Here is a 27,397-nt window from a genome sequence, read left to right on the forward strand (position 1 = left end):
GACTTGAGCGGTTTTCCAGTGTGAATCATCAGATTAGGAAGAAAGTTTGAAAGGACAGAAGTCTGATAAGAAAGGTTAAGAAGAAGAACCCTTTTTCTGCATATGATAATATGTGAGCTGATGTGTATCCTCCTTTTTCTAGTAGCTGAGTGGTGGATGGGACCGCAGACTATGTGTATGGGATCTACTTACATGCACCCTCATTGAGTCATTCTCAAGACCAGAGATGGATCACTGGAACGAACAAAGAGAAACAGCGTGTGATGGCGTCATCATGGACATGTGTTTTTGTCCAAAGAGGTAAACTTATAGTATATATTTCTGATTAAAATAATAGTAACATTATACTGGCTGATACGTTCCTTAACCCGATGTTGCAATCTGAAAATCCAAGGATGACCATTCATGGTGTGAGATCTACTTTTGTATGGTATGATATTGGGCACTTCTGATAAGATGTGTGTATAGCCAGATATAATAGCCAAAGTAAATAAACAGAATAATGAAATGGAGATAAATAATTATTATTAAGAGAGGATGACACAATTTGGCTGCGGTAACCTATTGATCAGAGTTAGATGCATGCTACAAAATGATATTTTCACAAGAAGCAGAAAATAGTAAAATGCTCTATGTAGTTTGTACTCTACAAAGCCTAAAACAAGACAAATTATTAAACTATTATTACTATTTATGGCTATGTTCACACAGCGTCAAAAATAGAGAAAAAGCGGCCGATTTTCATATTTAAAATAACGGCCGTTTTTGCCGCGATTTAACTGACTGCAAAGGCAATGCATTGAAGTCAATGGGAAGACGGACGTCTAATGCACAGTGTATTGAATAATGGCCGTTTTTGCCGTGGACGTAAAAATTATGAACATGATCATTATTTTCAGACATCTTTTGCAAACAGCGGACGTTTTTATTAGTAGTTCACGCACAATTTGTCTTTTGTCACCGTTCTTTCTCCGTTTTTACTATTAAATTCAAAGGACTTTTCAATTAAGCCGCACCCAAAGTCCAATTTGTAATTCCAAACTAGAATAATGTTCAAACACCAGTCATTGCACTAAAGGAAGGCCAGACAGCTAAATTACATCCATTATTTTAGCCTCAAAATAACGGACGTCATTTTAAACGGAGCTCAAAAGACATTGGGGGAGATTTATTAAACATGCTGTAACATGAAGCTTGCTCAGTTGCCCCTAGCAACCAATCAGATTCCACCTTTCATTTTACAAAGAGTCTGTGATGAATGAAAGGTGGAATCTGATTGGTTGCTAGGGGCAACTGAGCCAGTTTCACTTTACACCATGTTTGATAAATTGTGTGAACATAGCCTATGCTGTACATGTAGTATTCTCAGTGCTGCTTTCATGCTATATCTATGTATGTAGCATATGCAGGGGAGATTTATCAAACATGGTGTAAAGTGAAACTGGCTCAGTTGCCCCTAGCAACCAATCAGATTCCACCTTTCATTTTCCAAAGAGTCTGTGAAGAATGAAAGTTGAAATCTGAGCCAGTTTCACTTTACACCATGTTTGATAAATCTCCCCGAATGTTTATACCTTTGTTTCTCCAGAAAGGTTGTTCCTCAGCTTTTCCCGACTACTGAATTCCAAATTTGCATATTTATGTGGTAAATTCCCCCATGTGTCTATGTAGTGTTGCCTTTTGTGACTCTGAGAAAGCTGGACGACAACACTATAGAGATTAGAGAGATAATTCGGGGAATGTATCAGTTAATTTACGACCCATTCGAGGTGTATATTAATTCTGGTTCACAAGGTGTAAGACATATTTAACATACTTTTATGCTAGAAAGAGTACAACACTCTAGACATTTTTCAATTGTTTACTTTTTGGCTTTTTTGCCACCCCGGTCAGAACAGCTTGTGTGCATATTCACCTAAGCTGATCACATATCCACAACGCAGCATTATTTCCATTTTCCAGCACGATTGAGGTCCCACTGCTTCCCACGCGACCTCTCCTCTGTCTGTCCCAAGTCTACAGAGGACAGAAGTCACTGTCTTTTATGCATATGAGAGTGCTAGTATGACCTGTTTAGACTATTTAACTATTGGTAACACTGAACTCCAAGCTTTATTTACATCTGGTACAGGAAATGCAACGTTTCAACCCACAAAGGTCTTTATCAAGCATGCCTCCTTAACATAGAATACAGCTCCTGAAGTGGATAGAGGAGTAGTGTTCTTAGGTAATTCTGGGGCACATTTTATCCGGTTATTGTGATCATAGGGGCCCTATTGGTTGGATCCCGACTGATCAGCTTTTTATTTCCTATACTATAGATGTAAAAATAATTTAGCGATGAAAACTTCTAACCTGTTTTGTGTGATATGTTCTAGGAAGGAGTTTGCTTATTCTTCTAGCGATGGAAATATTTATATCCGCCAGTTTGGAGCAGTGAGTTCTGAGATGATCCTTGTGAATATTCTGAGGGGGCATGAGGCGGAAGTCACCTCAGTTGTTTGGCATAACCTTAGAGACAAGTGGATTACAGGCTCTGAGGATGGGACCATACGAATATGGGTAGGATACAATAAAATTTACATTAACATAAAATAAACATCTCACTTGTGCAAAAACATAACTATCCACTATGTCATGCTGCCCCTAACTTGGCATGTTATAGATGACTCAAAAAGATTGATCCAACTCTTAGATGTATATTTAGTAGAAAATATTTTTATTTACAGTGGATGTCCTGTTACTTCCAGTGGAGAAGGTCAGCTCAAAGCATACACACTGTATAGATTCAAGTACATACTGTATAATTTGTGTTTTTATTCTCTTCATTGCATATTAAAGGCTATTTAGTTTCTCATCCACCTATCAACCATTCTACCGTATCTCTAACCACCATCTTTACCATCTTCAGAGTGAAGAGGGTGCACAGTGTGAGAGGATCCTGCACACAAAGGGAGTGATCATGTGTATTTGTATTGATCAAATCAATGGGTGCATTGCTGCTGGGGTACACGACACTATAAGGTAACATATATAAGGTAGCAGATATTACAATGTTTGTCCTAACCACCTAGAATTTCTTATAAATTTAGGTGATCTTAAAATCCAATTCTACTTACATTAGATCAGAGCTGCACAGTGCTATTGCCTTGCCAGTCTCTAGGACACGCCATAAATCTGTGAACTGGGATCCACACTGTGTGACCAGGGTTGATACAATGGATCAGTAGGGTAGAATGCCACCATGGGTACTACTAAAGGGATTTTAAGTGACAGGTCACAGCGCTCTGGTCTTGGAGTGCAGCATTTCCTGTGTTCAAGGTCAGCACATGCAGCTGCCCACTCAGCCACTGATTGGCTGCATGTGCAACTGCGTGTACAAACCTCAAAAATAACAAGGGCTGCGCATAGGGACCAGAGCTCTGTGTACATATAGGTTGATTGTTTATTTGTTTGTTTTACCACATTCCTAAGCCTGGCATTTTTTTATATATATTTTTTTTCTTTAATATTACCCCCTTAAGGACGGAGGATGGGTGTGTCCTATACCCCAAGCATTTGTCAACATTAGGGATTGTCCAACTGCTGACTGTAACCACTATAGATAATGATGATTCAAATAGTTTAGGACCTCTTCCATTCACTGCATCTGCTTCTGACACTTAGGACTGTCAGTATTTTAACCAAAACCGGGATTGGAACCAACATAAAGAAAAACTATAATGGAAAAATTTACACCTTTTTTGTCTTTTGGACATACATCTGTTATTCGCCTACTGACCAATATACCATGTCTGTTACAATGTACTGAGATGTGAAAACAACAGACTTCATATATTTGCTTTACTATGTTTACTTGGTCATGTGTGACTATTTCTGTACATATACAATTTTGTACCTTCCAGGGTTTATGATCCAGACACTCTTCTTCAGGTGCAATGCAATGTAGGGCACACTGATGTAATCCGCTGCATAGTGCATATTCCAGAGATTAAGCAGGTACTTAGATCATTGATACATTTCATCTGGTTTAAAGAGCCCCAAGCAAGGAAAATGAATGTTAATACCTGTCTCTCTCTTTTTAGTATGCTTCAGTTTCATGGGATAGGACGGTAAGGCTGTGGAAGGCCTACTACAAGGCAAACAACCAATATGGCAGTAAAGCTTAATTGTGAACCATTGTTATGATATTATTATCCAGAATAAATCTAAAGAACAGAAAAACTGACCTCATTTCCCAAAGAAATTTCCCATGGGGGCTCTGACCTGTGGCCTCTCCTAACCTGTCTGTTTTAGTATATAAAATCTCAAGAAAAAGTTTTGGAACATCTTTTCTAAGACCTCTGTATTGTGATGTTCATTTTGTACTCCTAAATATTCAGGAAGAAACTGACAGCTGGATTCTCCAAAGTTATCACAGAAAGAATACAGATATTTAGATCAATAAACAAATGTGAAATCCTCTTTAAACCATAAAAAGTAAAAAAATGAAAGTTGTTCTGTGCCTTGTGTTATGGACAACATAAGCAGTTATTAGATAGCAAATATAATATTAGGCCCATGGTATTAAGTGTTTCTGCTACAGTATTATTTTGGTACAGAATAGGTACAGGAATCAGAATATGCCTTTTCAGAAAACTAGGAAACAGATTTGACACACTTTAAATGATGGACACCTGATAAATAGTTATCATACAAACAATGGCTATTTGAAAAAAAAAAAAAACTTTTTGTTATATTACAATTAATTTTTCATTTGTGTACTATTAATAAAACAAATGTGCATTAAGTGTATACAGTTGCAAAGCCTTGTTTTGTCAATATTATTATTAAATTTATATATATATATATATATATATATATATATATATATATATATATATACTACCGTTCAAAAGTTTGGGGTCACATTGAAATGTCCTTATTTTTGAAGGAAAAGCACTGTTCTTTTCAATGAAGATAACTTTAAACTAGTCCTAACTTTAAACAAATACACTTTATAGACTGCTAATGTGGTAAATGACTATTCTAGCTGCAAATGTCTGGTTTTTGGTGCAATATCTACATAGGTGTATAGAGGCCCATTTCCAGCAACTATCACTCCAGTGTTCTAATGGTACAATGTGTTTGCTCATTGGCTCAGAAGGCTAATTGATGATTAGAAAACCCTTGTGCAATCATGTTCACACATCTGAAAACAGTCTAGCTCGTTACAGAAGCTACAAAACTGACCTTCCTTTGAGCAGATTGTGTTTCTGGAGCATCACATTTGTGGGGTCAATTAAACGCTCAAAATGGCCAGAAAAAGAGAACTTTCATCTGAAACTCGACAGTCTATTCTTGTTCTTAGAAATGAAGGCTATTCCATGCGAGAAATTGCTAAGAAATTGAAGATTTCCTACAACGGTGTGTACTACTCCCTTCAGAGGACAGCACAAACAGGCTCTAACCAGAGTAGAAAAAGAAGTGGGAGGCCGCGTTGCACAACTAAGCAAGAAGATAAGCACATTAGTCTCTAGTTTGAGAAACAGACGCCTCACAGGTCCCCAACTGGCATCTTCATTAAATAGTACCCGCAAAACACCAGTGTCAACATCTACAGTGAAGAGGTGGCTGCAGGATTTTGGGCTTCAGGGCAGAGTGGCAAAGAAAAAGCCATATCTGAGACTGGCCAATAAAAGAAAAAGATTAAGATGAGCAAAAGAACACAGACATTGGACAGAGGAAGACTGGAAAAAAGTGTTGTGGACGGATGAATCCAAGTTTGAGGTGTTTGGATCACAAAGAAGAACGTTTGTGAGACGCAGAACAAATGAAAAGATGCTGGAAGAATGCCTGACGCCATCTGTTAAGCATGGTGGAGGTAATGTGATGGTCTGGGGTTGCTTTGGTGCTGGTAAGGTGGGAGATTTGTACAGGGTAAAAGGGATTCTGAATAAGGAAGACTATCACTCAATTTTGCAACGCCATGCCATACCCAGTGGACAGCGCTTGATTGGAGCCAATTTCATCCTACAACAGGACAATGACCCTAAACACACCTCCAAATTGTGCAAGAACTATTTACAGCAGAAGCAGGCAGCTGGTATTCTATCGATAATGGAGTGGCCAGCGCAGTCACCAGATCTGAACCCCATCTGTTTCCCTCTTCCATGGTGAAGCTGGTTTCTACAAACAATATTTAAGACAATCCAAGACCTTCAACATTGGCACTCGCTGCATAGTATATGTCCCCTGTGTGTAAAACAGGCAGATTTACTGCACAGCTTGTTGCTTGCGCTCTGTGTGTATGGTAATGCAATTGTGAAACTACTTTGTTAGTGCTAGTGAGTTGAGCCTGTAGATCAGGTATGGCCCTGAGGCTTAGACCAGTTCATGTCTGACCAACACTGAAGTTCAAGCAGATGGCAGTGGGATTACACAGGTAATTATTTAATGCTGAGACAAAAACAGCTTCTTAATCCTTATGCGGCCCTCCCACTAGTTGTGTGCCATCCACTGCTCCAAGCATATGAGGAAAACCACCTGACAGAGCAACAAACACTGTGAACTGGGAAGACTTTTCATAGCACCAACAACTTTCTTTACAATTTAACACCTGGCAAAGAATGTGGCATTATGGGTGAAGTACAAAAGGTAAGTGCATATGTGTACGTATATAAAATATATAGTTCTAGGAGGTAGAAAAATAACTGGTTATAGCATCTGATTGGTGATCATTAATATTAGGCCTATGTTCTAGAACCACATGATACAAGTGACAAGAACAACTGGACCTTATGATGGATTTGTCTCTGTTAATCTCTCATTTTCCCTTAATAGATGTGCTTTAATAGGGAATATAGCAAAGGTTACATGTCATTGTAAGTAAGTGCCAATATGTCCCAAATGTTACACCATGTCATGAAGTGTGTTAGCAGAGGTAGCAGAAGTTGGGGTAAGAGTGGTAACATTTCAAACAACATTACAAACAAGAACAGACATACATAACATACATACATTATAAACATATACATTATAAACATACACTATAAGTACATGCATCATAAAAACATTCATTATATAACAGAAAATACATTATACATACGTTACCAACAAAAACCCACTTTACAAAACACAGGGTGGGTTGGTTGGTTGGTTGGGATCTTGAAACCTTTTGTGTCTGACCAGGCTTACCTGTCCCCTTTTATACCTATAAGCCTTGCCCCATGTGGTCACCTTATACCTCCCCCAGGTATTCCCTCTGCATAGTTAATCCCTTTGTTCCAACACAAAGCCCCCAGCTACATTCCCTCCCCCCTTTCTGCCCTCTGGCGGCCATCTTAAACATACCACCGAGTCTCTCTATATCACATTGCTGGACCCATTTCCTACCCTCCCAGGGCCATTTTAATCATAGTTCATTAACTCATTTCACCATGCTGGACCCATTTCCTACCCTAGTAACCCCTAAGAACCACCTGCTCGTAGTCGCAGAGACACATTACATCATAACATTGAAATCTACACGTTCTAGATTCCCAAGTATAGGTTCTTATTCTGAAACTGAGGTCTAGAAACACGACTATTAAGTACAGACAAGTCCTGTAGTCATTTCAATGAGATTGTTCAATGAATTTCCATGGGTTCTCTAGCTGACTACATTTCTAATTCATTTAGAAAGTTTTCTCAATTTGTTATATTGTGGCCTTGTGCTAAAATCTGCACCTTTGCTTCATACTGAGAATGTGTAAACAGAATTTTGGAAATTAAAGGGGTTGGCCACTTTATAGTAAAATAGTTCAGTATACAGTATTAGTAAGTGTACTCACTGTATATACTGACAGCAGCTCCCTGGGTACCTCATAGAGCTAAAATCAGACACCCCTCCTCCAGGCTGGGCTGTACTGCTCTGTAATGTGTCTGTCCATAAGATGGCCGACATGGAGGAGCATGTGACCATGCCCCACCCCTAGTGTCCACCAGGAACACTGTATCACCTATCCAGGCCTCTACTCACCTCTTCATAAAAACATATAAAATTGGTTTGACAACTTCTGTCCTTAGTAAAACCATGTTAGTTATCATTTATAATACTATTACCCCTACATATTCCTGGATTTAGTCCCTTAGGTTTCCCACAGTACAGTACAGTCCTACAGTAAAGAAAATTTCAGTTTTCTGGGAGAAGAGCCGCTTATATATCTGTATTGGGCTATGTTCATACTATGTAAAAACAAAGGTCGTATTTCATAACAACGGCCATTGTTGTGCAAACAGCACAGTTGTTTTTGAAACAACCGCCGTTATTTGTGGGGGAAAAACGGATGGTAAAACGGATGCATTCCTGTGCATCTGCTTTGATCCATTTTTCCATTGACTTCCATTTAAAAAAAAAAAAAAAAAAACTGATCAAAACGCATCCGTTTTTATAAACGTACACAAAATTGTAGCAGACCTTCAATGGAAAAACTGATTAAAATTGATGCACACAAAGGCATCAGTTTCTCTATCAATTTTATCATCATGAAAAAAAAAACGCATTGTAAAAACGTAGTGTGAAACCCAGCCTAATTGTAAAACAAGTGAAGAATTCTGTGGATAAGGACCAAGTTGAGAAGCATAGCAGATTCTGTGTTCCAGATGGAGGAGTGGCTGACTCTACTTGGTCACCCAGTAGGAGCTGCACAAGTATTTTAAGGACAATGGGGGGGAATTTATCATCAGGATGTTTTTGTGTGTGGTCTATTGCAGCAGTGTGAGTAATACTGGTGTACTGAAAGTGTCCATTATTCATAGGTCAGTCATTTTACCAGCACTAGTCAAAATTTGTCTGCAGTTAGGGCCTGTTCACACATTCTATCCGGTACCTGCCTGCTATATGTTTGAATAGGAGGGCTTGCGCGCCTCCGCTCCCCGCGCCTCTCCGCTCAAAGAATTGACATGTCCGTAGTGTGAAGGAGAAGGACCCTGTAAGGCTGCTATTAAACATGAAAATGTCATGATTGTTCAAACCATTTTACATTTGGTCTGTGATTCTAGGGTTTGTTGTCACTGGCAGAAGAATTAAGAAAAGTAGAAGATCTGGAAGAAAATGTGATAAGAATAGTATTACTTGGGTTAGACAACGCTGGCAAGACAACAATCCTGACCAGGCTTGCTTTAGAGGATGTCAGCAATATAACTCCAACACAGGTATGTTCCCCACTGACAGGTTTATCTGGATGTACACAGAATTGCTTTACAAAACCCTTAGCAAATTCCTAGAAATGGTCCTGTTTTCCTTGGAAGAATGCCATATGCCCCCAAACCCTAATCATAGTAAGCTACTGTAACATTGGATAGGTGTTGTAAAAAGTATATACCCGAGGACAGGTATGCTTTATATTTGGTAACAAAATACTTTTATATTTTGTGGTACTGGTGGCCTGGCCTTGGCTAGGCTTCTGTGCACTGGCCCGCTGCCCCTTACCTCTGCCTCTTTCCACTCTCAGCTATGCCCATCGTTTGACTGACATCAGCAATCTCTATACATATTAGAAGACAGGCAGTGGACTTCAGATTTCAGAAAAGTGAGGCACCTAGTGGCCAAGACTGAGCTTGTTGATTCTCTCCCTGTTCATTCTAGCGACTAGTCAGGCTCTGAACATCCAGAGCTGGATTGATCAAAACTTTTAACATATCTTTACGACATGTCAAAAGTTTTTTTTAAATGACAGGCCCACTTTAAAGGGATACTCCGGGCCAGCTTACTTTGAAAAGGAGGGCGACACAGCCTGAAGAAAGAGACGTCCTCTGCCGTTGACATCACGGCACAAACTGCCAGCGCTGAAGCACAGCTGTGCCAAGACATCAGACTTCCGGCAACTGAGCTCCGTTCCAAAGTAAGCTAGCCCGGACTACTCCTTTAAGGAACACAGAAAAAAAAAAGGACAAATTTGGTCAGCTCTCCTAGAACACCATTCACACTAGGCAGGAGCACGTTGCTATGGCTGAAGTTGCAAACACACAAAAACACAAAAATATGCAACAGCTCACCGCGATGGCAAGATACAGACCCACTACAGACATGAAAATAGTTAAAAGCAGCCCACCCCCCCCCCAACTGCCAAAAAAAAACTTCCACAAAAATAATGAGGCTCTTGGTTATTATTTGAAAATGGTGTAAACTACCCCACCATGTTACGGTGGCCTCATAACGGCGCAGTTCTACACTGTACTATGGCCTCTCCATGGCATGAAATACGCCTATGCTCTGGGCATGCAAGATCTGTCTTAAACCGGCACAAGTAATTACACCACCTGGGTGGGACAGGTGGAGTGCACGACCAAGTAGAGTCAGGCACTCCTCCATCTGGAACACAGAATACTCCTTTATGGTGCGTTCACACCTACAGGATCTGCAGCTGATTTTCTGCAGCAGATTTCATTTAAATAACTGAACACAGCATCAAATCTGCTGCAGATCCTGTAGGTGTGAATGCACCATTAAGGATCAAAATAAGTGCATTCAAAACTCTATCCATATGTAGCCCAAAAATATTTTTGGGAGCCAAAGTTTCAAGTGAATTTAAAAGGAAGGAGAAATGTGAAGAAAAGATTCTGCCTCTTTGACATGTTTTATTAGAGAAGAAAAGCCTTTATTTTACATTCTGGAAGCATAGACAGATATATGAATACCATGGGGGGAGATTTATCAAACTGGTATAAAGTAGAATTGTCTTAGTTGCCCCAAGCAACCAATCAGATTCCACCTTTCATTTTCCAAAGAGTCTGTGAGGAATGAATGGTGGAATCTGATTGGTTGTTAGGGGCAGCTAGAACAATTCTACTTTACACCAGTTTGATAAATCTCCATGTCCTAACAGCGATCTAACAGTGTCAGCAGTTTGTAACATGAATTGAATTGCAAATAGATGTATAATAGATATTACAATAAAAAAGTGGCGTGTACAGTGCTATATCTCTCTCTTCTCCTTTTCTGCTTTTCATAGTTTATAGTTAAAGGGGTAATGCGGTGTAAAGCATTTTTTCACTAAATAATACACATTACAAAGTTATACATGAATGAATGAAAGTGAATGGCCCCCTTTACCATGCCCCCCCCCCCCAACTGTGGGCCCGGAAGTGTGATACAGTATGCTCACGAAATCACTGTCGACCCCGGCCACCATCCTGGGACGGTCACGTCATCATCAGGAGGCCAGCCTGAATGCTCCAGCCCTCCCTCAAGCCAGCCCCCTCCAGCGCGTCATCATCTGCTCAGCCGCCATTTGCTGAGCATAACAGAAGACGTTGCCTCCTTTCTAAATTTCTGTGGATTGTTTGGCTTAAAAAAAACACACAAAAAACTGTGATCTTTTCTGATGCAATATGATTTTAAGGCTCTATTCATACGTCCTGTTCATGTCCTTAATTGCGGATCCGCAATAATATAGGACCAATGTATTTCAATGGACCTATACACACATCCGTGTTGTGTACTGGGCTGCAATCCGTTCCGCAAAAAAAAAAGGACAGACCCTAGTACGGACAGTAACTGACACATCCAATACAACTCTATGGGGTCTGTATTTTACTGAAGCAATACGGATGCAATACGGATGCAATACGGACTGAATTTGCGGATTGTATACTGACTGAAATTTGCGGATTGGAAAAATATACTGACGTGTGAATAGACCCTATGGCTGTTTTTAACCCTCATTAAAACAGTGTGTTGTAGTAAATGCATTTATTTTTTGCTGCAGCTTATCATCCTATTGCAAATCATGTAATTCAAGGATTCTTTTAAATAATGTGAACAAAAAAAAAAAACAATTAAAAACACAGTGACATTTTTATACATGCATTTTAAGCAGGATAACTTATGGAGGAAAACCCCACAGGCTGGATGAAAAAAAATGTCATTACTATAGAATGTTGCTTTTTGGAAAATCTGTCAATGACCTAAAAAGTGACACCCTAACGTGTGACACCACCCTAAAGAAGACCTTTGTCCTGTCCTCTGTTTTAGTAAACAATTGTATCCCCCACAAAATAACAGTTCTGGAGCATCTCTTCCTGTTTTCCTCTGTATTGTATCGCTCCTCTGTTATTCTTACTAGAAACGTAAATGAATTCACAATTGGTAATAAAAAATACAGGTTACTCTAAGGATACAAACACACACACCGTATACGCAGCAGATACACAGCAAATACGCAGCAGATTTGATAGTGCAGATTTGATGCTGTGTTCAGTTATTTAGATCTAATCTGCTGCGTATTTGTTGCGTGTTTGTTGCGTATTTGCTGCGTATCGCAGCAGTAAATACGCTGCGTATACGGTGTGTGTGTTTATACCCTTAAACAGAAGTCTGGAGACACGATGGGTCCTCTTTAGAACTTAAAGCGTAACTGTCATTTCAGGGCCATTTTTCTGAAAACATTAAGGGTACAAACCCACTTGCCGGATCTGCAGCGAGTCTCCTTGCTGCGTTTTTGCAGCGAGACTTGCTGCAGATCCCAGCCCTATATTTTTATTAGCAGAGAAACTCGCAGCAGGGATGTACATCCCCGCTGCGATTTTGTCTGCAGCCCTCCCCATTAACCCCCCGGCCGCCGGACATTGTACATTACCGGGTCCCCGTTCCGGGTGCGGGGGGCGATCATGCGGCCGGGGGCTGCGGGGGGCGATCGTGCGGCCGGGGGCTGCGGGGGGCGATCATGCGGCCGGGGGGCTGGGGGTGATCGGGGCTGTAGGGGGGGCGGGCAGGATATATATTACCAGGTCCCCGCTCCTGCTTGCTTCGGCGGCTCCCGGCACGTTCCGCCCCGCCAATCAGTGCGCTGCCCCGCCGCAGCGCACTGATTGGCCGGGCGGGCCGTGAAGACACCGGGAGCCCCGAAGCAAGCAGGAACGGGGACCCGGTAATGTATAATGTCCGGCGGCTAGGGGGTTAATGGGGCGGGCTGCAGACAAAATCGCAGCAGGGATGTACATCCCTGCTGCGAGTTTCTCTGCTAATGAAAGTATAGGGCTGGGATCTGCAGCGAGTCTCCCTGCAAAAACGCAGCAAGGAGACTCGCTGCAGATTCGGCAAGTGGGTTTGAACCCTAAATATCAACAGTACAAGCGATTTTAAGAAAGTCTGTAATAGGTTTTATGTACTAAAAGAGTTTCCTTCTGTAGTGAAAAAGCAATCTCCCAGCCTCCCCCCTCACATCAAATGAAGCAGGATTTCTGTGTCCATTATGTGGCTAAGGAGAGGGGAGGGGCTGTTAGGAGTGACTGAGCACAGAGCAATCCTGCACAGCACAACACCCTGCAATCTTCTCTCAGTAAGTTCATAGATAAGCACTGACCTTTCTGAAACTTGAATCCTGCGGTTTAGGTGTCCAGAGAGTCTACAAACAGCTGACCTTCATGTCACCTCTTCCTGCTCCCTCATCTCCCTCGGCCCCTCCCCCCTTCATAGGCTTACAATGGAGAGAGCAGAGCCCGTCTTCACTGGCTTCTCTGTAATGAAGACGTGTTTGCCTGATAATGCACAGATAAGAAGTCAGGGGGGGAGGCTGGGAGATTGCTTCTTGAATACAGAAGGAGTTTTTTTTTGGCTGATGAAACCTATTACAGAGTTTCTTAAAATCGCTTATACTACTGATTTCTGCAATAAAAAAAAAAACATGACAGTTACGCTTTAATTTCTTACTATTGAAAGCTGTTGTGATGAAATTACAAACCGCAATGCAACTGCAACCCAAATTAATCGTATTTTGTGACCAAAAAGGTTCAGCCAAAATTACGCAATGAGCCGAAGCTGCTAAACTCAGGAGATTCAAGGCTGCTGGATGGCAGCATCTGTACGCATGGTGGGCATTAGAGGCAGGTACAGCAGCTTTGTCTTTCACAAATTGTGTTACAGGGGTTAAAGGTCACAGCCACAGAAGCAGGTCTATCCGCAAATGACAACAAGACTAAATTCTAGTCGCAATCTGCAAAATTTATGGCACAAATTTTGAATCACTGTACATGAGAATCCCACTAACACAATTAGTTTTATTATTGTATTCTTTCTTTGTTGCAGGGCTTCAATATAAAAAGTGTCCAATCTCAGGGTTTGAAGTTGTCAGTGTGGGACATTGGAGGTCAAAGAACAATTCGTGCCCACTGGAAGAAATACCTTGGAAACACAGACTTACTGGTGGGATAATACTGGATTTAGCTACACCTACACAATGTTTAGTGCTGTATATATAACCCCTCTGCTGATACTGTATAGCTTTATGCCACTGACAGCTGTTACTTCCAATTATGTACATTTACAGTGCTGTGATCAATGGGCAGGGAGACATTGGCATAACAATCCTGATCATTGGCCTCAGAAGAAATCTTTAGGCCCTATTACACAAAATGATTATTGTCAGTATTCGGCCGTTAGGGACGATAATCATCTTGTGTAATAGAAGACACATGCTGAAAGACACACGACTAATATAGCAGCGATCTGCTGCCATCACTCCGTGGAATAGATGGACCAATCACTGTGTAAAATGACAGGAGGGGCTGGCTTTGTTGTGTTTGGGAGAAGTTCAGAGCAGGAAGAGAAGAACAGCTCTGTGGCACAATAGAGTCTAAAACACACAGAGATATAAAATAACCCCTTTCCACCCTGATCATCTCCCCTGTTGCTGTATCTAATCATCGCCCCTGTCTTGTGGTATCTGATTGACATACCTGCCCCTGTTGCTACCTATAACCACCACTGTAACTGCTGCTGATTGTTATCCCTGTCCACTATTGCTATACCTGATAGTCCCCCTATCCCTGTACCTATAGGCAGCACTGTTAGGCCTTATTCACACGTTCCGTAATTTACGGATCCGTATTTCCGTATCCGAGTTAGTGCACATTGAAGTCTATTGGGCTATTAACACGATCAGTAGCAGAAATGGATGAAAATCAATCCGTAAAAAAAAAAGGACATGTCCTAGTGCGGACCTGGTGCGGACCCAGATTTTTTCACGGATGCTCTCATTGACATCAATTGTCTACGGATTGTTTGCGGATTGCAACATGTTTGGCATCCGTATTTCCGTAGAAAAATATGGATAACTCATGCTCCTATTTGCACAGCAGTATATAGAAGTGCTGGGATCTATAGTTCTCCGGATCTCTGTTGCTGCACACCGTATGCCGATTGTAGCAGAATCCTATCGTGTGCCGATAGCAGAATCAGTAGACGAATGTATTGAGGCAGTGTTGGTGATGGTATATCAGAGAGCTGGGATCTGTAGTACTCCACAAGGTGAAGACCATACAGAAGGGTACCTGCTCGGAACATTGCATACTTTATATTGTGCCGAATTTAGCTGACAGGCCATTCATTCACTGCTCACAGTCTCTTAATTGATTCATTGATACTTTCCTAACCACATAGTAAACACCAATTTATTGTGCTAATTGGTAATGATGATTGGCAGCTGGGCTACAAAGGTACAAGTACCAATTACCTCAATAAATTGGGGTGTTTACAATGTAGTTAGGAAAGTATCAATAAATCAATTAAGAGCACTGAAGGCAGAACGGCACAGGAGGATCGCATAGGAGATCGCATCATTACCGCAGGAGGGGGTCTGATGCCGCAGAGGGGGTCTGATCACCGGTTGCCATGTTGATCGCAGGAGGGGTCTGATGATGCCTGTAAAGACCAAGCACAGAAGTGTCCTCCTGCGATCACCATGGCAACTGGGGACGCTTCCGTGCTCGGGTTGGGATTGCAGGCATCATCAGACTTTTGTGCTTCCGGATGCAATACGGAAGCAATACGGATGTCCAACCCGTAGTTTTTAGCGGGTGGTTTCCGGACCCGAAAAAATTACGGAACGTGTGCATAAGGCCTTACTGTTGCTGATAGTTATCCCTGTCCCCTGTTTCTGTATGTGATCACCATCCCTATTACTGTACCTGATCATTGCTCCTGTTACTGTAATCGATTGTTGCTGCTAAATTTCTAAGCCTTATAGCATTGTAAAAAGATAAAGGACCTTTAACAAATAATGCCGACATAGAGTAGATATATTATAAATAAATTTTTATCTAATTTAAGTTGCGTGACTATCTTTGTTGAGAATTTTAATCATTTTACAGTTTTTTACAAAAAAAGGTTAATGTATGGACTAGAAATGCGCAATCCTTGAGTATTCTCTGTCTTGTCTGAACCTTAATGCTCAGCATTTGATTACCAGTGTCTGAAGAAGTTAGATGCTGCCCTAGGGAGTCCTGGAAAACATGGGTACAGACATAGGCAGTTAAGCTATCATTTGCAATGATAATAAAGGTGAACATTTATGTGTATGGGCAGGACGGGTAGGTGACATAACTGGCCGGACGATTGTTCTGCCGTCTGTTATTGAAGGTGTATGGGGCTTTAAGGCCCATGGCCAATCACTGCAGGTGGTTGGCATAAATTGGCACTATGCATGTTTTTCGCATGGATGATTGTATGTTGCGTGCTACAGTTCAATCAGGTAAAAATCTGTATGTCTGCCTGCCATAGAATCCTATTACTCCATCTTATACCGGTTTGGCTGTTAGGTATTTATGAGGCTAAAAAGGAAACCGCTACTAGAGATTTTCAAAAAAACAAAAAAGGCATGGATTGGATTGATTGAATAATCCAATGAACACCTAAAAAAGACAAACACCTTATACTTTTTCTAGTACAGTGCTAGTGATCTACCTATTTATCTATCTATCTATCTTGAGGTTATTTGGGAAACGGTGGACTCCTACTTGTATACATAACAGTTCTTTTATTACTTTTCCTGTAGATCTATGTGGTCGACAGCGCAGATCGTAAACGATTTGAAGAAACAGGTCAGGTATGTGACCACTGAAGTTGGAAATAATGAACTATTTATGAATATATTTTTTCTAATGTATAGGCAAAAAAAAGCTGTATCTAATAAAGCAGAACTATAGCTAAAGGTTCAAAGGTCTTGGTGAAAAAGTTTAGCTTGGGACCCTCTTGGGACACAAAATGTCAGGCTAGATTCATAACATAGAACCAATGTTATTCAGTGGCCCCGTTCACACGTCCGTACGTGTGTAAGGGGGCGTCATCCGTGCCACAAAGAAATAGGACCTGCTGTAATGTGGACCGCAAGTTGTGGCATGGATTGCTACACTAATGATGTGCCAATGTTGTGCTCCGTAAGGCACGGAGCACTACAGATGCACATTCGTAGTGCGGGCTGCGGGCCTGCGGGCCTAAGGCTACATTCACACACCTGCACGATCTGTCTGCAATCGCGGATCTGCAATTGTGGACAGTACTTTGTGCCTCCACAATTCACGGACTACAACATTCTAGACAGTGACCCGTGTCGCAATTGTGGATCGGCACTACAACATGTCCTATTTTTTTGCAGCACGGATTGCGGATGTGTAAATACACACAAAGAAATCTAAAAATAGAAACCTATTGGTTTTACATTTAATTACGGACAAATTTTGCAGACATGTGAATGAAGCTTTACAGTTTATATTTGTGTATACATCACATAAGCCTGGCTACAAGCGTATATTAGCCAAAAATGATTCCACCATGTACTGTACAAATAATGCCATATATAATGTTATATTTTTTTCGCCATATACTATACAGAAAAATATTGCAACCATATTCTTTACATAAAAATAATAAACACATTAAGGGGGAGATTTATCAAACTGGTGTAAAGTGAAACTGGCTCAGTCACCTCCGGCAACCAATCAGATTCCACCTTTCATTTTCCAAAGAGTCTGTGAGGAATGAATGAAAGGTGGAATCTGATTGGTTGCTGGGGGCGACTGGGCCATTCTCACTGTACACTATGTTTGATAAATCTCCCCCAAAGTGTTTATACAGTGTAGCTGTGGAAAGAAAAGCAATTTCACAATTTTTGGGGAGTTTTGTTTTTACGGGCGTTACTTGTTTACAGCGTTCATCATTTTGGTTATATTCTATCCCTTCAATATGGTGCAGTCGTCAATTTTGCAGAAAAGCATCCCCGAGTATGAGGTTTCCACCCCCATGGGTCATGATTGGGACTGTGTTCTTGAGGTTGTACTCATCCTTCTTATTCCTTCAAACACAGGAAGTGGAGTTGATACCAAAAGGTCCTATTTTGGTCTCATCTGACCACGACCTTCTCCCATGCCCCCTCTGTATCATCCAGATGGTCATTGGCGAACTTGAAACAGGCCTAGACGTGTGCTAGCGTAAGGAGGGGGACCTTGTATGCCCTGCAGGAGTTTATTCCATGACGACGTAGTGCGTTACCAATAGTTATCTTTGAAACTATGGTCCCGACTCTCTTCAGGTCATTGACCAGATCCTCCCGTGTAGTTCTAGGCGGATTCCTGACCTTTTTCTGAACCAACCTTTCCCCATAAGGTGAGATCTTGCATGGAGCCCCAGACTGAGGAAGATTGACAGTCATCTCGTGTTTCTTCCATTTTTTAATAACTGCACAAACAGTTCTTACCTTCTCACCACACTGATTATCTGTTACCCTGTAGCCAATCCCAGCCTTGTGCAGGTCTACAATTTTGACCTTAGACAGCTGTTTGGTCTTGGCCATGGTGGTTGGAGGTTGGAATGTGATTGAATGAGTGTGTGGACAGGTGTTTTGTAAACAGGTAATGAGTTTAAACTGTTGCAATTAATACAAGTAATGAGTGCAGAGTAGTAGGAACTTCTTAAAGAAAAACTAACAGGTCTGTGAGAGACAGAATTCTTGCTGGTTGGTAGGTGATCAAGTACTTATTTCACGTAATTAAACACAATTTAATTTTTTAAAGACACTCTGTCACCTCCAAAACACCTGCTAAACTTAACCCCTTAACGACATCGGGCGTAAATTTACGCCCTGATGCCGGTAAGGACGTTCAGAGCAGGGCCGCGCGGTGACCCCGCTCTGAACCGTGGCGGTCCCAGGTGCCGCTTGTAGCCCGGGACCGTAGGTATTAGCGGGCACGGTCCGATCGTCGTGCCCGCTAATACAGTAATCAGATGCAGCTGTCAAACATGACAGCTGCATCCGATTACCGGATTCAGCCGTTCCCTGGTGTCTAGTGGCGGAGATCGCTCCCCCGGGATGTTATCCCGGAGGAGCGATCTCCGTTTCTGAAGCCGGCCGGGGACCGCTCCAAGATGGCGTCGTCCCCGGCTCGGCACTCGTTTACTTCCGGCTGCAGCAGCCGGACGTAAACGAGTGCCTATCTCATGGATCTCTGCAGCATATCTATGCTGCAGAGATCTCTATGAGAGATCAAAGTGTAACGCCCGGAGTAGTGGATCCACTGGACCGGCACCAGCGATGGCACAAACCTCACCAGGGAGCGGAGTCTAAGGGGCCGCTGGTTTTCACCAGAGCCCGCCGCAAGGCGGGATGGACTTGCTGCGGCAGGCGACCCCCAGGTCGCTACCCCTGGCTTGGTTGCTGGTGACGGCAGGCGAGGCGTGACAGGAGCAGGTACTGACAGTGGCGTGTAAGCGTACCGCAGGTGACAGGCTGGACACAGGAACAGCAGAGAGACGGGAAGCAGGAACCAGGGACTAGGAGTGGGGACTGGGTAGCGGACAGGAATCAGGAACAAGGACTAGGGACCAGGTAGCGGACAGGTAACAGGAACAACAGGGAGCGGGGCCAAACGCTATGGGAAGCATGACTGTAACGCCCGGAGTAGTGGATCCACTGGACCGGCACCAGCGATGGCACAAACCTCACCAGGGAGCGGAGTCTAAGGGGCCGCTGGTTTTCACCAGAGCCCGCCGCAAGGCGGGATGGACTTGCTGCGGCAGGCGACCCCCAGGTCGCTACCCCTGGCTTGGTTGCTGGTGACGGCAGGCGAGGCGTGACAGGAGCAGGTACTGACAGTGGCGTGTAAGCGTACCGCAGGTGACAGGCTGGACACAGGAACAGCAGAGAGACGGGAAGCAGGAACCAGGGACTAGGAGTGGGGACTGGGTAGCGGACAGGAATCAGGAACAAGGACTAGGGACCAGGTAGCGGACAGGTAACAGGAACAACAGGGAGCGGGGCCAAACGCTATGGGAAGCATGTAGAGGCTCCAACACAGGGGACAGGGCATGCTGGGATTTATAGGGAGTGATTGTGTGCAACTACCAATTAGGGGCGGACTGGCCCTTTAAATCTGAGACAGCCGGCGCGCGCGCGCCCTAGGAGGCGGGGACGCGCGCGCCGGCCGGCACAGACGGAAGGAGGAGCGGGACGAGGTGAGGCGCCCCCCGGGGCCGAACAGACAGCAGCGCCGGGTCCCTGCACCAGGACCCCGGCGGCTGCCTGACCTGGATGGCGGTTGCGGCGGCGTCCCGGAGCACGGGACGCCGCCGCGGCCATGACACAAAGCACTTATACTAGAAGTCCCCTAGGGGGGCTTCTAGTATAAGTGTAAAAGTAAAAAAAAAAGTGTTGTTAATAGTAAAAAGCCCCCTCACCTAATAAAAGTCTGAATCACCCCCCTTTTCCCAGGTTATAAATAAAAGTAAATAAATAAATAAATAAATAAACATGTTTGCTATCACCGTGTGCGTAATCGCCCAAACTATTAATTAATCACATTCCTGATCTCGCACGGTAAACGGCGTCAGCGCCAAAAAATCCCAAAGTGCAAAATTGCGCATTTTTGGTCGCATCAAATCCAGAAAAAATTTTATAAAAAGCGATCAAAAAGTCATATATGCGCAATCAAGGTACCGATAGAAAGAACACATCATGGCGCACAAAATGACACCTCACACAGCCCCATAGACCAAAGGATAAAAGCGCTATAAGCCTGGGAATGAAGCGATTTTAAGTGACGTATATTTGTTGACAATGATTTAAATTTTTTACAGGCAATCAGATACAATATAAGTTATACATGTTACATATCGTTTTAATCGTAACGACTTGAGGAACATATATAACAAGTCAGTTTTACCCCAGGGCGAATGGCGTAAAAACACATTTCCCCCAAATAAACAAAATGCCTTTTTTTTTTTCAATTTTACCACACTTTGAATTTTTTTCTGGTTTCGCAGTGTACTTTATGCAAAAATTCAGCCTGTCATTGCAAAGTACAATTAGTGACGCAAAAAATAAGGGCTCATGTGGGTTTCTAGGTGGAAAAATGCAAGTGCTATGGCCTTTTAAGCACAAGGAGGAAAAAACTAAAATGCAAAAATCGAAATTGGCTCTGTCCTTAAGGGGTTAAAGGGGTACTCCAGCAAAAAGCTTTTTCCCAGTAATTGAAACACATTACAAAGTTATATACCTTTGTAATATGCTTCAATCACCTATCTACCCCCTTCCCTATCTTTTCCCCCCCCCTTAATCCCCCACCAGGAAGTGAAGTAAACTAATTGTTACCTAATGACTGTTTACCCCAGGCTGCTCTGTGGCAGCCATTTTGTGACAATGACATCATTAAGAGGGTGGCGGGTCTTAGCCTTGATGACACAGGTTTCTCAGCTCTGATTGGCTGAACAAGCTGTAAGCCATCTAAGAGTTTTACAGAGTCAGTAAGACATAACAGGAGACAAAGTGCATCATGGGAAAGCCCAAACCAGGAAGTGAAGAAAAAATGAAGACACTAACTGGAGCTTCAGGGACCTGCAAACCGCGGGAAATTAAAACTGAGACAGATGGTAAATGTAAAAACTATGTTTATGATTGATTGTTTCTTTTTCTTATCAGCGCCGGAGTACTCCTTTAAGTTATCAGTTGATTATAAATCAGTAGATTCTATACATCAACGCTGATTCTATATCTGCAATGTTTATCTTTCTATGTTCTTGCATTACTTTGCTATAGGCCTACAAATAAAGGAGTATAAGTAGTCCTCTCCATTCTATTCTTGAGCTAAGTAGTCCTCTCTATGCATTAACATGCCCAGTGTGTTGGCTTACAATGGTGAAATACAAAGGAGTAGAAAGTTACAAATTACAGATTTAGAATCAGCATCCTTTATTGTATTTACAGATGACTTTAGGGTTTTGAGGAAGGTGGGTTGGAGTACCTTTAAAGGACACCTGTCACCCCCCCATGCCGGGGTGACAGGCTCCCGACCCCCTGTTAGATCCCCCTATGCTCACGTGATCCCGCCGGGTCCCGCTTCCTGAGCCGGTCGGGTCACGGAGATATCAGCGCCCGAAGCGCGCGCTGACAGCAGAGTCAGATGCCCATAGAGAATGAATGGGGAGTCCGATGCTCCGTCATTCTCTATGGGCATCGGACTCATCTCTCAGCACGCGCGCCGGGCTTCGGGAGCTGAAATCTCCATGACCCGACCGGCTCAGGAAGCGGGACCCGGGGGGATCACGTGAGTATAGGGGGATCTAACAGGGGTCGGGAGCCTGTCACCCCGGCTGGGGGGTTGACAGGTCCTCTTTAAAAATCATACAATGTGATTTTCAGGATTTTTTTTATAGACTCTATCTTTTACAGTTGTCACTGTATAGTTAAAATTACAGACCTCTCCTTTCTTTGTAGATGGCAAAATCGTCAGTTTATCAAATACTTATTCTCCCCACTGTACATAGGCTAATATGCTTTGTCTATTCAAAGGTTTCACAGTGCCTATATTGTCAATATGTCTGTATAGCAATGCTTCTATTCCCATGTTGAGTTTCATGAATAATAATATGAGCTTCAGTTCACTGTAACCGGTTTTTATGTTTAGGAGCTGGCAGAACTGATAGAAGAGGACAGTCTACTAGGTGTCCCTCTTCTGGTGTTTGCCAACAAACAAGACTTACTGACTGCTGCTCCTGCTGCGGACATTGCTGCTGGACTGAACCTGCACACCTACCGAGACCGTACATGGCAGATCCAAGCCTGTTCTGCACTCTCAGGAGAAGGGATCCAGGTAAAGTATTAGTAGCAGAAACTTCAGCCATTGGTTGCAAAGCGCACCTCCAGCTTCAAGCAAAGCAATATTCTAAAGGAGAAATTTAACCTTCATAAGTGCCCAGGGTGGCACATACTCACCAATGATAGGCTTAGTGGGTATTTCCTGCATGTCAACCTGGAATACCTACTCTAGAAACCCCTTTAATACTCTATGCTTCTCAACAGAGAAATGCCTAGCTATGCATAAGTACAGGATATCTAGGTATAGTCGCTATTCAGCAGTCTAGGAAAGCAAAAACATGACCCGTGTGGGAGCCATAAGAGAACCTGTTCTGGTGATCAAATAAATGAACAGCTATACAGAAAAGAACATAGCAAAGGGCTATATTTCAGGGTCAAATTCACTTTAAGGCCATGTTCACATAGTGCATGAACACTGGCCGTTGTTGCACAGAAAAGTGCATTGATTTCAATTCACTATTGCCAGAAATAATTGACATGTCAATTATTTCAGTGGCTGTAGCAAACAACGGCCGTTGCTCAATACACTGTGTGAACAACGGCTGCTGTTCGCATTGATTTTAATGCAGCACTTTTTTATGACAAGAACGGCTGTTGTTTTAATTGCCAACAACTGCCGTTCCTGTCATTAAAAAAAACTTTGTGTGAACATAGCCAAAGCTATGTTCACACACAGTATTTTTGCTTAGTATTTTGCAACCAAAACCAGGAGTTGATTGAAAACACAGAAAGGCTCTGTTCACACGCTGTTGAAACTGAATGGAATGGCCGTCATTTAATGGCAAATAATTGCTGTTATTTTTGGCCGTTGTTTTGAAATAATATCCATTACTTGCCATTAAGTCTCCGTTGACAGAGAAAACAACAAAAGCATGCTAAGCTGTTTTCATGACTTCTACAGACCTGGATACAGAGAAGTGACCACACCTGTGCATTCCTATAGGACAGTGATTGTCAACCAGTGTGCCGTGGCACACTAGTGTGTCGCGACACATGGTCGGGTGTGCCGCGGGGAAAGTTCCCCAAACTATGGTGCCCCTGTGAAACAGGAGAAAACAATGGGGGAGAGAAACCTGGGGATGGGGGAGAAACAGGGGAGAGAAGTTTGGTGGAGAGAAGCACAGGAGAGAAGCACGGGGGAGAGAAGCACAGGAGAGAAGCAGGGGGGAGAAGTATGGTGGAGAAAAGCACAGGAGAGAAGTAGGGGGGGAGAAGTATGGTGGAGAGAAGCATGGGGGAGAGAAGCACAGGAGAGAAGCAGGGGGGAGAAGTATGGTGGAGAGAAGCACAGGAGAGAAGTAGGGGGGGGAGAAGTATGGTGGAGAGAAGCATGGGGGAGAGAAGCAGGGGGGAGAAGTATGGTGGAGAGAAGCACAGGGGGGAGAAGAAAACAGGCCCAGGTTTCACACTGAGTGAGTATAAATACATTAAGAATCTATATTAACTATATGTATAATATGTACTGTTTTAGTGTAATTTTATGCCATTTTGGTTGGTGGTGTGCCCCGGGATTTTTTAAGTATAAAAAGTGTGCCGCGGCTCAAAAAAGGTTGAAAATCACTGCTATAGGACCTATAGTATAGGTGGTCACCACCAGTCCCCTTGGCTTGCCGAGCCATTTTCTCCTGATAGGTGGGCTCCACCTACGAATTCTTGTGGCTATGCCATAAATAACTTTAGTAAGGATACCCCTTTCATTTAGCTGATGGAATGAATTAAAAATGATTGTATACACTTAAACTGCTTCTTTGCTTTCAGGATGGGATGAATTGGATATGTAAGAATATCACTGCAAAGAAAAAATGAACTATGTGGATGAAAAGTGAAGGCTGAAGAGAACTCAACGATTAGATTACGTATCTATATGAATGTGCATGCTATATTAATAAAGGTGTGACTACTGTACTCATGTACCTTATACCTAACATAATCTGTCCATGCCATTCATCATACTTTGTCTGCACACTTGTGCTTAAAAGATGGTATAAAGGGGTCTACACATCTGGCACACTGGAATATCCACAGGAACGTCCCCCAGATGAAGGTACCACAGCCATGAACACAGAATACAATGACTCACATCAGTCCCTTATCCCGATGGTGATTAGTCTGATATATTTAAGGGCTAGATGACCTATCTGTATGATCTTTTTTTCTTGAAAGGTATTGGAGTACCTATAGGAAGTCCTCAAATGTACAGGGGGCTGGTTGGATTTATACTCAGGACCCCTGTGCTATAGTTGTGGCCAATAAGGAATGGTGCAATTATGGAACCCCGGCCCCTTCTCCCCAAAGCAGGGCAGAGTGGTGGTCTTACTTGGGTGACAACTACATCCTGTTCTCTTGATTGGTGGGAATCCCAGTGGTTGGACCTCCACTGATCGGCTAGTTATCTTGTATCCTAAGGATAGGGGATCATTTTTAATGTTCTTATAACTCCTTAAATCGCTTTGCATTTGTAATGCTGAGTCCTTATGTTGCAGTTAAAGAGGTATTCCACCCAAAATCTTTTTTACATTATGTTAAGGCCCTATTACACAAAGCGATTATCGCCCGTATCTGGCCAATATCGGCAGTTACAGCCGATAATCATCTTGTGTGATAGAGAAGCCAACATGTTGGCGTTGTCTTTCAGTGTCTTTCAAAAAGCTGTCAGTGTCTGTGCTGGCTCTTATGCCCTTCATGGCCGCTGTCTGTCAAATTTCTGGGGGGTTTTCAGTCTCAGTGGAGGTCCTTATGCTGATCATGGCTGCTGTGTGTCAGTGTCCGGGCAAAGCAGGAGGGAGGTGGTGTCTTCAAATCAATTGGTGGGAGAAAGTTGGGGCCATATTACATAGCCTGATATTCCGGATAAGTGAAAGCCGATCTGATAGATTGGCGCTTTCTTACTGAGCCTATTGCATGGCTTGATAATTGTGCAGCAAGGGCTGTATATATATCATTAGCGATGTCCGTGCAGTGCTTGACAGTGTCACTGTCATTATAACTTTCAAAACCTAAACCAACAGTAGATGTGATATAAAGCAAGTTTGCAATTTACATTCTTTTTTTTTTATTAGTTATCATGGAAAATACAGCACTTCCTGTTTTCTGACTCTTTTTTTTTTTTTTTCTAAAAAAAAAAAAACAGGAAAAAGTCAGAAAACAGGAAGTCTTGTGTATCCCATCTGAGAGCTCACAGAGAAGGCAGTCATGTGACTGATGGACATATTGAGCAGTGTCTCTCTGTACTGGCCGGAATTCCTGTGTTTAGTTTGTTTTTTCCACCAGCACAAGTTAGAAAATCTGCCTTCACGAGACTGGACCTGGATTTCTGGCAAGTTCAGCTTTGTTTTACAGCATGATAACAACAAAAAAAAAAGAATGTATATTACAAACTTGCTTTATATCACATCTACTGTTGATTTAGATTTTGAAAGTTATAGCAACAATGACAATTTAAGTGTAAAATAATAAACCTTATACATACCTGTCCATGCTCCCCAGTCTCCTTCTCGCTTCTGCACACTCCCCGCAGCAACGGGATGGAGCTGCAGCCAGTCACTTCAAAGATCAGTGTAGAAGCTTCAATGGCGACAGCGGAGAGCGGGTAGAAGTGAGAAGGACATCAGGGAGCCTGGAGAGGTATGTATAAGGCTTATTATTTTTTTTACACAGTCATCAGCCATTGGCCATGCATCGTTATTACACGTAGCGATGTGCAACCGGCAGTCAATGATTTTTAGACAGGACCAAAAGACTCAGACTCAGCCGATAATCGATGTCGCCTGAGCCTGTGTGTATTATACTATATATGCTGTGCCTGTGTGTATTATACTATATATGCTGTGCCTGTGTGTATTATACTATATATGCTGTGCCTGTGTGTGTTATATATGCTCTGCCTGTGTGTATTATACTATAACACACACAGGCACAGCATATATAGCATAATACACACAGGCACAGCATATATAGCATAATACACACAGGCACAGCATATATAGTATAATACACACAGGCACAGCATATATAGCATAATACACAGGCACAGCATATATAGTATAATACACACAGGCACAGCATATATAGCATAATACACAGGCACAGCATATATAGTATAATACACACAGACACAGCATATATAGTATAGCACACACAGACACAGCATATATAGCATAATACACACAGGCACAGCATATATAGCATAATACACACAGGCACAGCATATATAGCATAATACACACAGGCACAGCATATATAGTATAATACACACAGACACAGCATATATAGTATAATACACACAGGCACAGCATATATAGTATAGCACACACAGGCACAGCATATATAGTATAGCACACACAGGCACAGCATATATAGTATAACACACACAGGCACAGCATATATAGTATAATACACACAGGCACAGCATATATAGTATAGCACACACAGACACAGCATATATAGTATAATACACACAGGCACAGCATATATAGTATAGCACACACAGGCACAGCATATATAGTATAATACAC

At 42.5% G+C, this 27,397-nt stretch overlaps 2 protein-coding genes across 5 annotated transcripts in view; both read left to right on the plus strand.

Moving 5' to 3' along the window:
- LOC138774017 (uncharacterized WD repeat-containing protein alr2800-like) overlaps positions 1 to 4,700 on the plus strand; it is a 34,000-nt gene extending 29,300 nt beyond the window's left edge. For 3 of the 4 annotated variants that reach the window (XM_069954559.1, XM_069954567.1, XM_069954564.1), the window contains 5 exons: positions 146 to 300; positions 2,379 to 2,562; positions 2,912 to 3,024; positions 3,906 to 3,999; positions 4,086 to 4,700. In XM_069954559.1, the coding sequence (XP_069810660.1) occupies positions 146 to 300; positions 2,379 to 2,562; positions 2,912 to 3,024; positions 3,906 to 3,999; positions 4,086 to 4,169 (630 nt within the window). In that variant the 3' untranslated portion in view covers positions 4,170 to 4,700. Of the gene's footprint in view, positions 1 to 145; positions 301 to 2,131; positions 2,228 to 2,378; positions 2,563 to 2,911; positions 3,025 to 3,905; positions 4,000 to 4,085 lie in introns of those variants that run through there. The other variant, XM_069954571.1, reaches the window with a different exon arrangement.
- Positions 4,701 to 6,618: 1,918 nt separating this feature from the next.
- Positions 6,619 to 24,723, plus strand: LOC138782529 (ADP-ribosylation factor-like protein 3). The gene is made up of 6 exons (XM_069956813.1): positions 6,619 to 6,636; positions 9,022 to 9,174; positions 14,048 to 14,164; positions 16,794 to 16,844; positions 22,693 to 22,878; positions 24,642 to 24,723. The coding sequence occupies exons 1-6, from the start codon at positions 6,619 to 6,621 to the stop codon at positions 24,687 to 24,689; spliced, it is 573 nt and encodes a 190-aa protein (XP_069812914.1). The 3' UTR covers positions 24,690 to 24,723.
- Positions 24,724 to 27,397: the final 2,674 nt, after the last annotated feature.

This window comes from Dendropsophus ebraccatus, chromosome 1, assembly GCF_027789765.1.
Source record: "Dendropsophus ebraccatus isolate aDenEbr1 chromosome 1, aDenEbr1.pat, whole genome shotgun sequence".
Lineage (NCBI taxonomy): Eukaryota > Metazoa > Chordata > Amphibia > Anura > Hylidae > Dendropsophus > Dendropsophus ebraccatus.